Raw genomic sequence first — 16,759 nt, 5'->3', positions numbered from 1 at the left:
GCTAGTAAGCCTCTTTTTATTTTTGTCTTGACATTAGAAATTTATATTGAATCCTTCCACTTGGGAGGGACTTGTGGCCCTATTAGTGCTGGGCCCTATATAAACCCTCTCAGAAGGTCCAGGCGGCCTCCTGGAGCGGTAGTGCCTGCTTATTCGCAACAGCCTACTATATCTTGAGAATTGCTATTCAGCCTTGCGGCTTCTTAGCTTGATACCTGCTATTTCTTTCGCTGCTTTTTTTGTGCTTTCCTTTTGGTAAAGCTCTTGTTACTGGATTAACATAGTTTCTCCTTTTTTTTCCCCCTTCTCATTTTTAAACTGCTCTTATTTTACAGAGCATGTCATCAGCTGACGGTTCCCGGGAGGTTTCTTCAAAGAAAACATCCTCCAAGACTGTCAGTCCGTGCTTGAGGACAACTATTAGTTTTCTCGCTGTCCCTCGTGCCGTGACAGATACCAGACCCAGCAAGAACCCACTATCCAGGACATGGTGGTCTGGGTCAAAGATTTAGTGTCCTCAAACATGAACACCATGGGAGCTTCCATCGACGAATGAAAACAGATTATATCCGCGAAGCGTTCAAGACCATCTTCGCCTCCAAGATCGATGGAAGCGTCTGGGGAAGCAGCCCGTGATAACTCCCAGTCCTCTTCATCTGAGATAGAAGACAAGTTCCAGTACTTCTTTCCGGAGAAAACACAGCGGCTGCTGAGGTCAGGGGACCGTGATGCCGAAGGGGGTGAAGCCTCTACTTCCGCCGCTAAGGGGCCTAGGGCCTTTAAAACGGATGAGTCCCTGCTGTCTTTAATGAAGACAGAATGGAAAAAGCTGGAGAAGGAACCCGTGCTGACCAAGCGTTTCAAAAAGCATGTTCCCTATACAGGAAGACCAGGTATCTTCCTGGGGACCTGTGCCCAAGGTGGATTTGGCCATCTCTAAGTTATCCAAACGGACCTCGGTACCCTCTGATAATGCCTCCAGCCTCCTGGATGCCATGGACCGTAAGGCCAATTGCGTTTTACGGCCCTCTTACTCCTCCGCCTCGGCGTCCGCCTCTGTGGCGATAGCCTCTTCTGAGGTGGCTAAATTTCTGAGAATTAGATTCTCAGATTCAGTCTGACCTAGACCAGGTTGTCTCTAGGGATGACATTTTTGCCTCTGGTAAGATGGCTCGTTTAGCCATCGATTTCCTATGTGATGCCGCCCCTTAACAGCTTAAGTTGGCCACTAAAACCATTGCCCTTTCCACTGCGGGGCGTTGCCCCTTATGGTTGAAGCCATGGAGGTCTGATACCTCCTTCAAGCACACCTCGTGTGCCATGACATATGAGCCTGGCATTCTTTTTGGGACTGAGCTTGACCGCATTATGGAGGGACTGTCTGATTGGAAAGGGAAATCCCTTCCTCAGCAGTTCTTTCGTGGTCGAGGTAAAAGGTATGGAGCCAGATCTGGCTCCCAAGCCAGACCCCAAAAAGATTGGGGGTCCCCAAAGCAAAGGGGCGGTAGACACCCCAGGGGTTCCAAGGGTGGAAGATCCTCGGCACCCTGACTACGGACCTCCTCAAGACTCTTGGATTCCAGGCAGTGCTCCCATTGTATCCCCACTTCTCTTCCAGTCTCTTCCTGTAGGTGGACGTCTCCACCATTTCTTAGATGCTTGGAGGACACATATCCAAGATCCCTGGGTCCTCCGAATTATTTCGGAAGGGTACAAAGTGGATCTGGAGGATACTCCTCCAGACAAATTCGTAAGAACCAGACTTCTTCCTTCCAGCAAACAAAAGATTTTGGAAGCCTGTATTCTGGAATATCTCCAGAAGGGTGTGTGGTAGCCCTTGGGGGGGGGGGGGGGGGGGGGTGTATGGTATCGGTAAAGGAGGGGTTAATGTTAACCCTATAGTTCGTGACGCCAGGCTGAGGGCTGGTATGCTGAGTCAATGCTCCGGCCTATCGCCGCCCTTCCCAGTAACGATAGGTGCATGAAATGACTGAAGGTCCACAAAGAGATTGAACTTGAACAACTTTACTTAAGTGCTTGCAGTATCCAAGGCACAGTAACAGTCTCATATAAACAGTCCTTATCTTGCTTAGTGACTGGCAGTTGTTGCGGACCTTGAGCTAGTCATACAGTCTCTGAATTTAGGGTAGATATTTGCAGATCCATCCAGATTTAGGGGCATTATTAGGTCCGGTGATGCTGCAGAGTGTCTGGGGATTGATACACTCTAGACTTAGAATTGTTCAGCCGTTGCCGCAAGGCTCGGGCCTAACTCACTGCGTTAGTTGCTGCGCAGATCCTTCTCTCATGACTGCCCACGTGGTAAGAGAGAGAGAGAAACATGGACGCGACTCCCTTATATGGGCAGGGGGCGGGGCAAATCCGATTCATCCGAACATCTGTCATTCACCATTACAGAGAGTAATGTGATTGCTTACGTCACAGGGCCTCCAAAGGTCCTTAAGCTTAATACCATAGAGTTCAGCTAGTCACATGACCCGCAGGTCCTGCAACGCTATGGCACAGGTAATTAACCATTTATTTACAGATATATCATTATATTTACATTAACCTTATATAGACCACTGGTCTATTAGTAGAAATAGAGGCGACAATGGGTTAATTAAATGACAGCGATCCCTACGTCCTAGGGACTCTGGCTATGGGGACCCACACATACACAGGTACAGTATATGATGCGGTACCGGGACACCACAGGTGCCTTGGAGGAAGTTCCCTCTCAAGAGCAAGGGGCGGGCATCTATTCTCCTGTTGCTTTGGGAACCAGAAACACTGGAGATTTGAGGATGATCATAGACTTAAGGTTCTTCAATCAGACAGAAGCGTTTCCGAATGGAAACCAGTCAGTTATCAATCTTCTTATGCCAGTGGACTTCCTGGCAACCTTGGACCTCAAGGATGCTTATCTGCATATCCCCATCCATCCTGGGTCCAGAAGGTTATTAAGGATCGCTGTGCAAATTCAGGGAGTTCTAAGACACTATCAGTTTGTCGCCCTCCCATTTGGGATCTCTTCGGCACCTCATACCTTTACCAAGGTAGTAGTTTCTGTGGTAGCCGCCCTAAGACTTCGGGGACTGTGTATAGTCCCTTACCTAGACAATTGGCTTTTCAAAGCCTCCTCCCAAGCGATCCTTTCCCAACACATTCAAACTGCTGTGTCCTTCCTCCATCAACTAGGCTGGATAATCAATTGGAACAAATCCAATCTCCAACCAGCCACATCTGTGAGATTCCTGGGTTTTATGATAGATTCCGTAGCGATGACTATTCATCTAACTCCCGAAAGGAAGCTACGAGTACAGGACACAGCCCAATCTCTCTTAGTTCCCAAGCGGGTAACTCTCCGCTATCTAATGAAAATGTTGGGACTAATGTCTGCAACCGCGGATGCGGTAGCCTGGGCTTTGTGGCACCTAAGTCCGCTTTAGTCGGAAGTACTAGCCAAGTGGGATCACAGTCCAAGGGGACTAAATTCCGTGCACTCCCTGTCTCCTCAAGTCTGGTCCTCTCTGCGTTGGTGGGCTCACCTCCAGGATGGAAAATCTCTGATCCAACCTGTTTGGATCATACTTACCACAGACGCGTCCCTTGTAGGTTGGGGAGAGCATCTTCTGGACATGACGGTCCAAGGAACTTGGTCCCCTCAGGAGAGGTTATTATCCTCGAATCTCCTAGAGATCCGGGCCATCAGACTAGCTTTCTTTCACTTTGCTCCTCACATTCAGGGCAAGGCTGTGAGAGTCCAGTCAGACAGCATGACGGCTGTCCTATATATCAACAAACAGGGAGGCACGAAGTCACAAAGTCTCCTGAGAGAGATAGGTGTGATTCTGGATTGGGCAGAATTGAACCTCACCCACTTATCGGCCATTCTTATCCGGGGTACTCACAATGTAATAGCAGATCTCCTGAGCAGAGGCCTTCCAACCGGAGAGTGGTCTCTCCATCCAGACATCTTTTATCAGATCACGCTCAGGTGGGGCAAGCCAGAGATCGATCTCATGGCAACGAGGTTCAACGCCAAGGTGGACAGATTCTGTTCCCTCTACAGAGAGGACAATCCCTTGGCGGTAGATGCTCTGTCAATCCCTTGGAGGTTCAGGCTGGCCTACATCTTCCCTCCTATTTCCTTGATCCCGAGGGTATTGATGAAAATCAGGCAGGACCAAGGCTCTGTGATAGCCATCATTCCATATTGGCCCAAAAGAGCTTGGTTTACCCAACTCATTCAGATGAGTCAGGGTCAATTTTGGAGGCTTCCCCCAGAGCAAGCAATAGTGTCAGGGGACACTCACAGCTGCTCCAACATACAAATGTTCAACCTGACAGCCTGGAGGTTGATCAGTCCCTTCCAGGAGTAGAAGGGCTCTCAGGGTCGGTCTTGAGAACATTGTCGCACTCCAGATCTGAGGCTACAACTAGATCTTATGGAAGAATATGGAGCACATTCTTATCCTGGTGTCCACTACGCCAACTGTCTCCAAAGGATCCTACCATTCCTGCAAGATGGATTAGACAAAGGACTCTCTCCTTCCACCCTACGAGTTCAAGTATCAGCTATCTCGGCTTTCCTCAATAAGTCTTTTTCTCAAGACCCCCTAATTAGAAGGTTCCTGAAAGGAGCCTCTAGAATTAAACCTACTATAATTCGACCCATCCCTGCTTGGAATTTATCGGTCGTGCTCAGGGGGTTATCATCTCCCCCCCTTTGATCCTTTAGAGGAGGTGGATTTAAAATTCCTTTCACTCAAGGCTACATTTTTGTTGGCCATGACTTCTGCAAAACGAGTCTGTGAACTCTAGGCTTTTTCCGCCTTTGAGCCATATATTCAGTTCCTCCCGGATAGGGTTCTTCTTAAGTTTTTGCCCACTTTTATTCCCAAAGTGCCAACATTTACTGATATTAACCAGGTTATTTCTGTTCCTGTGTTAGCTCTGCTCCACTCCTCAGAAGATACGAGAGGCCTTCGCACCCTAGACCTGTCGAGATGTCTCAGGATTTACCTGGATCGATCCAAGGAATTCCGTAAGGATGAAAACCTTCTAATCCTTTTTTTCTAGTGCCCGTAAGGGACACAAGGCTTCCAAACCAACTATTAGTCACTGGATTAAGGATGCCATTCGGGAGTCTCATGTTTCCCAGGGTATGGAGCCCCCTGAATTTGTTAAAGCTCACTCTACTAGAGCAGTAGCTACCTCTTTTGTAGAAAGAAGCTCGATTCCTTTGGAACTCATCTGTAAATCTGCTTCTTGGAGTTCTCACTCCACTTTCATCTCTCATTATAGAGTAGATTCCAGAATAGCTAGCTATTCCTCTTTTGGGCGGTCAGTATTATCCTCCGCCAGGCATGAGTGCCCTCCCATGTGGGTATCTACTTGCTAAATCCCCATCTGTGCCACTGGTTAGGACATAAGGGAATCATTAATTTCTAACGATAATTTGTTTTCCCTTAGTCCTAACGGTGGCACAACAATCCCTCCCTTACTACTATTCTTTTCTTTCTATACTTGTAAAATTACACAAGGGGGTGGGGCTCTTTCACCCTACTTATAGGGGGGGGGGGGGGCTATTGCTTACTTTTAGGTTGTCAATAAATTTCCACCGGTCCTAACCAGTCCACGGGGGGCAGAATACCCCATCTGTGCCACTGTTAGGACTAAGAGAAAACAAGTTATCGTTAGAAATTAACGAGTCCCTGTTACATGTGGCAGATGCAGGCAGCCATGATACAGGAAGTGATGCTATAGGCAGGGGGTGTGGCTACATACAAAGGAAATGAGTCATAACTCTCAGGAGAGAGAAACATGTGCATTACCAAAGAAGGCCACAAGGTGGCAGCAAATAACTGACCATAGAAAAATCCTTAGGAAATGGATCATAGAATAAACTATGTAAATTCCATCTACAATAATGAGAATATTAACGGTGTAACAGCACAGTGGTCACTTACATTTAATTTTTCACTGCACCTTTCCATCATTTACAGTGGCCACTATCTGCACTTCACCTCTGAGTGATGATGGGCATTCCTGGGCCCTCTAGCAGCTGTTATGCTTTCTACCCTGATAGACTACTTCCAAGGCTGAGTTTTAGGCTATGTTCACCAGAATTTCTGCATGGAATTCTGCATGAAAATTCTACATGACTTTATGACCAATACACTTCACTGGGATTCTGCTGTCCAATTCACACAGCAGAGTTTCCGCTGCAGGAATTCCATTGAAGTGAATTGGCTATAAATTCATGCAGAATTTCGTGCCCAAATTCTGCCGTGTGATCATAGCCTTAGAGTAGCAGGAGCTTTCTTGTTTGCATTGTAGACAGTTCAGTAGGGGAGATTTCTGCTGCAGTAACCTGCCTTCCAGTCAGTTACCGTACACTAAGCCTTGCATAAGTTTTTTTTTTTTTTTCAATTATTTGAGTTGCAGTACTATGGGGAAGATGAAAATCAAAGAAGAGCAAGAGATCATGGCAAGTGTCCAGAGCAGTGTTTCCCGACCAGGGTGCCTCCAGCTGTTGCAAAACTACAACTCCCAACATACCCCAACAGCCAAAGGCTGGTCCAGAGCATTTTGATTTTAGAATATCACTATTCATTGGTCCAGATGAAATGTACATACCAGTTAGACATAGGAAATTAAGGCTCATGTATTTTACCAACCTGCCAAGACTGAAAATTCAGACTCTGCACTTTCTCCTCCAATAAACAGGAAGACGGGTCCATCGGGACGTTTCCAAAATTCTTCATTTATCCAGTATCTCTATAGAAGTTTAAGAAAAAAGAGTGAGTATAATTGAAATATATATATATATATATATATATATATATATATATATATATATATATATATATATATATATACACACACACACACACACACACACAGTCAATAAAATTTACATATACATCTATATATATATATATATATATATATATATATATATATATATATATATATATATATATATATATTATATATATATATATATATATATATAAAACTCAACGTGTGTGTGTGTATGTCTCAGCATCACGTCCTAAAGATATTAACATGAAACTTGACACACATGTTACTTATATGTCAACAACAAACATAGGATAGGTGATTTAACCCTTACTCACCCCCATTTGCCAGGGGCGGGGCTTATGTTTAAAGTCCCATACAAGTCAATGGGAAATATATGTTCCAGCATAACTTCCAAACGGCTGGAGATATTTCCATAATACTTGGTCACATGTTACTTATATGTCCACTTAAAATATAGGATAGTTAATTTAACCCTTAACTACCCCCCATTTGTGAGGGTCAGTGTTTTTGTTTAAAGACCCATGCAAATCAATGGGAAATGTATGTTCCCACATAACTTCTGTACAGCTGGAGATATTTCAATACCTGGTACATATATTACAGGTCGGGACAGGAGGACGGGATATGGGGTTGGGATATGACAACAATATATGAGGATGGGATATGAAGTCAAAAGCTTCCTCCTTTGTTCATTTTCCTCCCCAACAAGGATTAGGAAGGAAAACCGGGCAATGCCGGGTACTCAGCTAATATATATTATATATGTGTTGTCCTCTGAACAAATACTCAAAGTAAAGCTACCTTAACCATCACCTGATATCAGAGGAAGCTGACAACTTTTTCGGTCACTTATTTCTAAAGGGTAAATGAATAGATGACCATGTAATATATTAACACAATGTGCTATCCAGTATGGAAGGCATTGTTTGCACTCTGCTTAATAGAGGGGTCCCAAGTAGGTTCCTCCCCTGTGATGTCTTAATAGGACATGTGAAAATGGGTGGCCCCCAAAGACCAGAAATACATTGCTGCCCCTATAGACGGCAATTCATTTCTAAGTGGATGTATTGAAAAAATGAACATTCTTTCATCAGAAATGCATTGTCGTCTATGGGGACAGCAATGCAGTCCTATAGCCGCCCTTGGGATTGCCAGAGATTCCATGGTGTGAGCCCAGCCTTTTTTTTTTTTTTTTTTTTTTTTTTTTTTACATGACAACAACATAATATAGGATAATTAAAAAATTCTTACTGCATAACGATTCACACACTCTGTAAAATATATTAAGTGGTTTGGAACTTACTTGTTTATAGGTGTCATTATTCCTCCGGTTGAAGTGGTCGAGTGGCTGTGTGAGATAGCCTTCTATTGGGGGCACATATAAGGAAGCACCCTTTGGAAATCCAAGACGGCTGTAAAAGGATTTAAGGTTCTCAACCTCTCGCAGTTGGTGGATCTTCTTACGGATCTGTCTTTGGTTCCAAGCTAAAAAAAATATATATATATGAAAATATATCGAACAGGAAGTAGGTCAGAACAAGTAAAAGAAATAGTAAAAGGCGCTTATAAAAATGGTAATCACATCTATGGTACTAACAAAATAGGTTTTGATCACTCATGCCAAATGCCAGTGCCTTCTCTTCCCATCGGTGTCTGACAGTCATCATGGCACTAAGCTTACCCAACAGCGTTTCGAGTATGTTCACACCTGACTGATGTGTCTCAGAATGTTCTGTGATTGTTCCATTCATCTGAATAAAGGTTTGAAGAAATCCATGTACATTGCAATAACAGATGGATGGAATGGATTTTCAATCACAGAAATTTCGGCACCAAATCTGCTGCATGTGAACATGTCCTTAAATTTCAGGCCAAAGACTCAATGGGGGAAGATTTATGAAAACCTGTCCAGAGGAAAAGTTGCTGAGTTGCCCATAGCAACCAATCAGATCGCTTCTTTTATTTTTCAGTGGACTTTTCAAAAAAATGAACGAAGCGATCTGATTGGTTGCTATGGGCAACTGGGCAACTTTTCCTCTGGACAGGTTTTGATAAATCTCCCCCAACGTGCTTTATAAGTGGAGCTAATCTTTAAAAAAAAAAACATATGCTCTGTGGTTGCCCCCTTCAGCAGAATTAGCACATTACCCCTTAAAAGGGTACTTTAGCATTTAAAACTGTATCCCCTATCCACAGGATGTAGCATAAGGGTACGTTCATGCGGCGGAATGTCTGCCCTTAAATTGCCTTGTGAATAGGGCCTAAGGAGGAGAGTTATCAAAACCTGTATTGAGGAAGAGCAGTGCAGTTGCCCATAGCAACCAATCAGATGGCTTCTTCCATCTTTCAGAGGCCTTTTTAAAAATGAAAGAAGCGATCTGATTGGTTGCTATTGGCAATTGCACTACTTTTCCTATGCACAAGTTTTGATAAATCTCCCCCTAAGTGTTTGATTAAAGGAGGGGGTCTGACCTCTGGGACCCTCGGTGTTTTCCAGAACAGGGCCCTAATTTCCCTGCTGAATGGAGTGCTGGGTTGGTAGACACTGTATGCAGTCTCTATGGGGGGATTGGAGATACACAAGTGCTGTAGTCCAGTATTTCGTCAGGTCAGTAAAAAATATATTTTTAAATGCTAAAATTCCGCTTTAAGTTCACAAAATAAGGATACCATAAACTGCATCTCCGACGTCAAAGATGAACTCCAGAGGAGAATAAAAATACGTTTTCAAATCCACTGGTGCCAGAAAGTTAAACAGATTTGTAAATTACTTCTATTTCAAAATCTTAATCCTTCCAGTACTTAGCTGCTGTATGCTCCACAGGAAGTTGTGCAGTTCTTTCCAGTCAGAAAACAGCGCTCTCTGCTGACACCTCTGTCTGTATCAGGAACTGTCCAGAGCAGGATAGGTTTGCTATGGGGATTTGCTTTTACTCTGGACAGTTCCTGACATGGACAGAGGTGTCAGCAGAGAGCACTGTGGTCAGACTAGAAAGAACTAAACAACTTCCTCTGAAACATACAGCAGCTGATAAGTACTCAAGGACTACTCCCGTGGAAATTTTTTATTTTTTTAAAATCAACTGGTGCCAGAAAGTTAAACAGATTTGTAAAATTACTTCTATTAAAAAATCTTAATCCTTCCAGTACTTATTAGAGGAAATTCTTTTCTTTTTGGATTTCTCTTCTGTCACGACCACAGTGCTCTCTGTTGACCTCTGCTGTCCAGAGCAGCATATGTTTGCTATGGGGATTTTCTCCTGCTCTGTACAGTTCCTAAAATGGACAGCAGAGGTCAGCAGAGAGCACAGTGGTCTTGACAGAAGAAAAATCCAAAAAGAAAAGCATTTCCTCTGTCGTATACAGCCCCTAAAAAGTACTGGAAGGATTAAGATTATAAATAGAAGTAATTTACAAATCTGTTTAACTTTCTGGCACCAGTTGATTTGAAAACATGTTTTCCCCACCAGAGTACCCCTTTAATCTCTGTTCTACCCACACCTATATAGTAAACAGCAGTTGAGAAAAATTTGTACAGGAGGTAACCAGGCTGTTTCGTGCACAAAGTTTGGGAATGTCCTGTTAGTCACAGCTTCTGGTCTAAAGTCCATCACCTTCTAAACACAAAACAGTGTTTTCCTAGAATGTGTTTTGCAGAGGTTAGTCTGCATGGATTAAAGGGGTTAAAGGGGTACAAAGGATAGAGGATAAGATGCCTGATCGCGGGGGTCCCGCCGCTGGGGACCCCTGTGACCTTGCACGCCGCACCCCGTTAAAACCAGTCCCCGAAGCGTGGTCTGATTACTGTCGATCACGGGGCCGGAGCATTGTGACGTCACAACGCTCCGCTCCCGTGTGACGTCACGCTCCGCCCCCTCAATACAGCTGTCATTGAGGGGGTGGAGCGTGACGTCACATGGGGGCGGAGCCGTGACGTCACAATGCTCCGACCCGTGATTGACAGTAATCAGACCCGGAGCAAACACGCTCCGGGGACTCATTTTAACGGGGTGCGGCACGCAAGATCACAGGGGTCCCCAGCGGCGGGACCCCCCCGCGATCAGGCATCTTATCCCCTATCCTTTGAATAGGGGATAAGATGTCTAAGCGCCGGAGTACCCCTTTAATAACTCTACAGGTTATTCCTTTTCTATGCTAGAAAAAGCATTCCTCTAACCTTAGCACCCAAGGTTCGATGATTGACAATGGGAAAATTTGTAGATAATTAAAAAGGGTTATGCAGGATTAGAAAGACAGAGCTGATTTCTATAAAAAAAAAAAAGAAAAAAGAAAAAAAAAAACAGCACCACACTTGTCCTCAGGTTGTGTGTGGTATTACAGCTCTGTTAAATTGAAGTGAAAGGAGCAATGTTGTAATACTACACACAAACTGAGGACAGGTCCTAAGTCAGTGTTTCTCAACCAGTGTGCCTCCAGCTGTCGCAAAACTACAATTCCCAGCATGCCCGGACAGCCAACGGCTGTCCGGGCATGCTGGGAATTGTAGTTTTGCAACAGCTGGAGGCACACTGTTCGGAAAACACTGACGTACACGTTTGGTCTGTGTGATATCAGTCAGTATCGTGTTACGACCACACAATACAATAGTATAACATTTTAACTATAGCCGGGTTAACATCAGACGCATAGTTATGGGTTCCTTTCGTGTTTTAGAAGTCCAAAATACAGAGCGAGAACATTGAGAGGAAGGTAAAGACCAGGCAGAGGCGACGGTAATAAGTACTGTACTTACCCCCATCTGCCCCACCGAGGAGCAGGACGAGCAGAAGCCCCAGGGCGATCATTGTAGAAAGGCGAAGGGTGAAACAGAAAGAGCACAGCTTCCTCCTCTCAGCCCCTATGTATGTCTCCCAGTCACATGACACACCCTGTCACATGACTCCCACAACTTTACGCTGGCTCCAGAAGTTGCGAACTCAGCTTCTTGTTTTTTTTTTTTTTTTTGCTTCAGAAACAGATGACACATGACCGCACATTTAACCCTTCACCGCTCTTAGCTTCCGTTTTTACTAGTTCTCCTATTTTATACGTAAAGCAAATATTGTAATCTCCATATGCCGGCTCCTCCAGCCAAATAAAGTTATTCTTTACAAAAGGAAAAGTTATATGAATGTTCAGTATATTGTAATAATAATAATAATATTTATTTATTTATATAGCAGTTTTCGTAGCGCAAATTCTGCTACATGAACAGTGCAGCCGAACCCTATTGGAATCAATGGAACACTGCTGCTGCGGAATGTGAACATAGCCTTAGGCCATGTTCACATGTTAGGGTATGTTCACGCTACGGATAATGAACGGAATCTCCGCTCGCGGAATTCTGCGAGCGGAGATTTGATTCTGGCGGCCGCCGCTGCAGTACTTCGGCGGTAGGACCGCGCGGCACTGCGCCATCACCATTGACGGCTATGCAGTGTTCGTGGACTTCCGCGCAAAGAATGAACATGTTCTTTCTTTGCGCGGAACAATTTCAGAGGCGGAATTGTCCGCCGCTGAAATTCTGCAGTGTGAACGGGTCTCGCGGAAGACCCATTTACACTCATGTTTATGTTCACAGCAAATAATTCCGTTCGCGGCATTCCGCTCACAGAATTCCACGTGAATTATGTAGTGTGAACATACCGAAAATCTCTATGTGGACATTCGCCAGACCGCAAGGGAATGTGCCGTCTCATAGACGGCAATGCATTCCGTGCAGAGTTCATTCTTTCTGCGGACACCGGAATCCGATGTTTCTGGCGCGGAAATTCCGACCTGTGCACAGCGCAGCAGAATCCCTTTGAATTCAACGGGACTCTGCTGCTGCAGAATCTCCGTGCAGAATTCCAAGGCTAGGTTCACACAGCAGAATGTCCACACAGAAACTTTCTGTGTGGACATTCTGCAAACTGCGGGTGCCGGCAATAACATGCCGGCACTAGGACCGCATGGGAATGTCTCATAGATGGCAATGCATTCCGCGTGGAGTACGCAAAAAGAATGGACTTGTTTATTCTTTCTGCGGACACGGACTTGGAATTTCTGGCACGGAAATCAATGGGATTCTGCTGCGCTGTGCACGCAGCGGAATTTCCGCACCAGAAATCCTGCTGTGTGCACAGCGCAGCAGAATCCCATTGAATGCTATGGGACTCTGCTGCTGCAGAATCTACCGCATTGGGATTCCGCACGGAAATTCCGACGTGTTAACATAGCCTCAGGGTAGGTTCAAACAACTTTTTTGACCATCTGAAAAAACTGCAGAGACAAATAGATTACATTTGGTCTGTGTAATACTATAGGAGAGATTTATCACAACCTGTGTAGAGGAAAAGCTGACCCGTTACCCATAGCAACCAATCAGATTGCGTCTTTCATTTTTCAGAAGCCTTTTTAAAAATGAAAGAAGCGATCTGATTGGTTGCTATGGGCAACTGGGCAACGTTTTCTCTGCACATGTTTTGATATATCTCCCCCTATTTATGGGTTTGTTGTGGAATACATCCAAATACCTTTTTAAAGGGGTGCACCGCTTCTCGGCATTTGAAACAAACTGTTTTGAACGCTGGAACCGGCGCCGGGAGCTCGTGACGTCATAGCACCGCCCCCTCATGATGTCACGCCCTGCCCCCTCAATGCAAGTCTATGGGAGGGGGCGTGACAGCGTCACGCCCCCTCTCATAGACTTGCATTGAGGGGACGGGGCGTGATGTCATGATGGGGCGTGGCTATGACATCACGAGCTCCCGGCGCCCGTCCAGCGTTCGGAACAGTTTGTCCCAAACGCTGAGCAGCGGAGTACCCCTTTAAGAGTACCCCTTTTCCAACGTATGTGCACTGCATATGGGACTTTACTGATGTAAACTAGGGTTGAGCACGAATATTCGGAATGCTGATTTTTATCACGAATATTGGAAATTCGGGATTTTGCGCATATTTATTCTGTAGTGCTATAGATTCGGAATGGCGAATATTCGTTTTTTTTTCACATGCAGATTTTTATGCCAATTTTCCATGCGAAAAGGGTTCCATCACATGGGTCTATCACGTGAGTCTTTTTATTTATTTATTTATTTTTTTCACATGCAAATTTTTATGCACATTTTATGCAAATTTTCCATGCACATTTTCACATTGAAAAAAAAGTGAATGAACATAGCGAATTTGCAAATTTCGTGAACATAGGATGAATTCTTCAATATATTTGTGAAATATCGCATATTCGAATATGGCGCCTGCTGCTCATCACTACTGTAAACATGGATTTGAAGGTTGTGAATCCAGATTGCTTTGTCCTGTGTTGCAGGATTATTTTCCGATATAAAATGCACCTTTAGGGTCTGGAATGGAAACAACTCTGTAACATACACTCCTGATTCTGCTTCTCTTCCTTGCATCGCATCCAGGCTCTCCGCTCCATTAAACACAACATTCTGGAACGTAGACGCGTCTGAGGTCACTGGAGCAGTGAAGCCCTGACCGACTGGTGTGCAGGAGTGAGAGCTTAGATTAGTGTTTCCCAACCAGGGTGCCTCCAGCTGTTCGAAACGTTGTAGTTTCATAACAGCTGGAGGCTCCCTGGTTGGGAAACACTGACTTAGATGGTAGCTAAATCAGCACTGCAGCCCCTTTATCCTCAGGATTGATGGTGGTTACAGAGGTTAAATGGGTACTCTGGTGCAGAGGCGTAGCGTGGGGGGTGCAGGGGGGGGGGGGGCCGGCCACACCGGGCGCAACATCTGGGGGGGGGGGGCGCGCTCGCACTCGCAGCTCTCTGCCCCTGCCTGGCTCACTCACTCTCTACAGTGCTGGCTGTGCAAATCCGATCCGAGCCGCCGGGTCGCCGCCCACTGTGGAGGCAGTGGTGGATCCAGGGGGGGGGGGCAACGGGGCAATTGCCCCCCCCCCTCCCCCGAGATTGTTGCCCCTCTTCTTGAACTATCGCATGGTGGAGCGGGAGCTGTCGGCTGTCCCGCTCCACCACCCCTTTCTCACGCCCATCACCTTGCTATCACACGCCGCGGCTGCTCCATTCCTGCAGTCAGTGAGAGCCAATCATGGCAGGCCGGCGTGATGACATCACATCATCGCGCCGGCGCCCGGAGATCACGTCCCAGCGGCTCTCACTGACTGCAGGAATGGAGCAGCCGCAGCGTGGGAGAAAGGTGACGGGCGTGAGAAAGGGGAGGGGGGAGCAAATTATGTGAGAGGGGCAAATGTCAGGGGGGCATTATATGTGGGGGCCCTTGACAGGACCCCCCCTGTCATGCGCCCCTCATATATAATACCCCATGTCCTGTGCCCCTCACATATAATGCCCCCCCTGACATGTGCCCTTCACATATAATGCCCCCTGTCCGGCCCCCTCAGGGGGCATTATATGTGAGGGGTACATGTCAGAGGGGCATTATATGTGGGGGGGCACAGGACATGGGGCATTATATGTGAGGGGCACAGGACATGGGGCATTATATGTGAGGGGCACAGGACAGGGGACATTATAAGTCAGGGTCACATGTCAGGGGGGCATTATATGTGGGGGCACATGACAGGGGGGCATTATATGTGGGGGCACAGGACAGGGGGCAATATATGTGGGGGCACATGACAGGGGGCAATATATGTGGGGGCACATGACAGGGGCCCCATCATGTGCCCATATAATGCACATATAATGCCCCCCTAACATTTGCCTCTTACTTATAATACCCAAAGTCATGTGCCTTCGATCATCTCCAGGGTTCGGTTCCATTTTGATGTTTACTTTTTGTTCTTGATATTTTTTGTCGTTTACGATGGTTGTGAGACGACATATAATAGCGCGGTCCAGGCTAGGTTACTACATTTGTAGAACTGTATTCATAGACCTGCTGAAAATGTGGAGAATGTGTAATGCATGTTCGCACTCAATAAAGTGTTTGAAAATAAACTTGTATTTAGATGCATTTTACTTTAATGACATCAGTATTTTCATAACAAACAATACATGTGCTTAGGGGGTAAGGGTTTCTTTACCTAATCTAGAAGAAGAGAGTCGAGTGCTAAAATCCACGGGTTAGGGGGCGCATATTACTTGCCCCGGGTGCTGACAACCCACGCTACGCCACTGCTCTGGTGGAAATCAAATTTTTTTTTCGTATCAACAGGCTCCAGAAATTTAAACAGATTTGTTAATTACTTCTATTAAAAAATCTTAATCCTTCTAGTACTTATCAGCTGCTGTATACTACTGAGAAAGTTGAGTTGTTCTTTTCTGTCTGACCACAGTGCTCTCTGCTGACACCTCTGTCTGTATCAGAAACTGTCCAGAGTAGGAGCAAATAACCATGGCAAACCTCTTCTGCTCCGGACAGTCCCTGACATGGACAGAGGTGGCAGCAGAGAGCACTGTGGTCAGACAGAAAATAACAACTCAACTTCCTGTGGAGCATATAGCAGCTGATAAGTACTGTAAGGGTTAAGATTTTTTAATAGAAGTCATTTACAAATCTGTTTAACGTTCTGGCACCAGTTGATATGAAAAAATAAAATAAAATAAATGTATATATGTTTTCCACCGGAGTACCCCATTAACCCCCCTGCAGATCATAGATTAATGGCTCATCCTAGTAGCAATATGGCATTGCTTTACAAAGTAGAAATACACATTTAATGGGCAGTGCCTGGTTGTGGTGTCATATCCTCTTTCCACATGTCTAAGGTGCCCACGTGTTCTACACCGCAGATCTAAGATAAGCAAATCTCTTAAGAAATAACTTTACTTTGCAGGACTATGGTCTTTATATAAACTGGCTATTTTGCACTTGAGAGACTATTCATTCAATATTTTTTAATATACTTAGACTTTATAGATGTATATACAGTGGGGATCAAAAGTTTGGGCACCCCAGGTAAAAATTAGCATTAATGTGCATAAAGAAGC

At 45.2% G+C, this 16,759-nt stretch overlaps 1 protein-coding gene across 2 annotated transcripts in view; it reads right to left on the bottom strand.

The window, feature by feature from the left end:
* The window catches only part of PRSS16 (serine protease 16), a 28,710-nt gene extending 16,949 nt beyond the window's left edge, over positions 1-11,761 (bottom strand). Inside the window, exons 1-3 of one of the 2 annotated variants that reach the window (XM_056538553.1) lie at positions 11,588-11,761; positions 8,138-8,319; positions 6,687-6,786 (exon numbers count right to left, since the gene is read on the bottom strand). In XM_056538553.1, coding sequence (XP_056394528.1) covers positions 6,687-6,786; positions 8,138-8,319; positions 11,588-11,639 — 334 coding nt within the window. In that variant the 5' untranslated portion in view covers positions 11,640-11,761. Of the gene's footprint in view, positions 1-6,686; positions 6,787-8,137; positions 8,320-8,431; positions 8,524-11,587 lie in introns of those variants that run through there. The other variant, XM_056538552.1, reaches the window with a different exon arrangement.
* Positions 11,762-16,759: the final 4,998 nt, after the last annotated feature.

Source organism: Hyla sarda, chromosome 9 (assembly GCF_029499605.1).
Source record: "Hyla sarda isolate aHylSar1 chromosome 9, aHylSar1.hap1, whole genome shotgun sequence".
Lineage (NCBI taxonomy): Eukaryota > Metazoa > Chordata > Amphibia > Anura > Hylidae > Hyla > Hyla sarda.
This window is presented reverse-complemented; position numbering and strand designations above follow the sequence as displayed.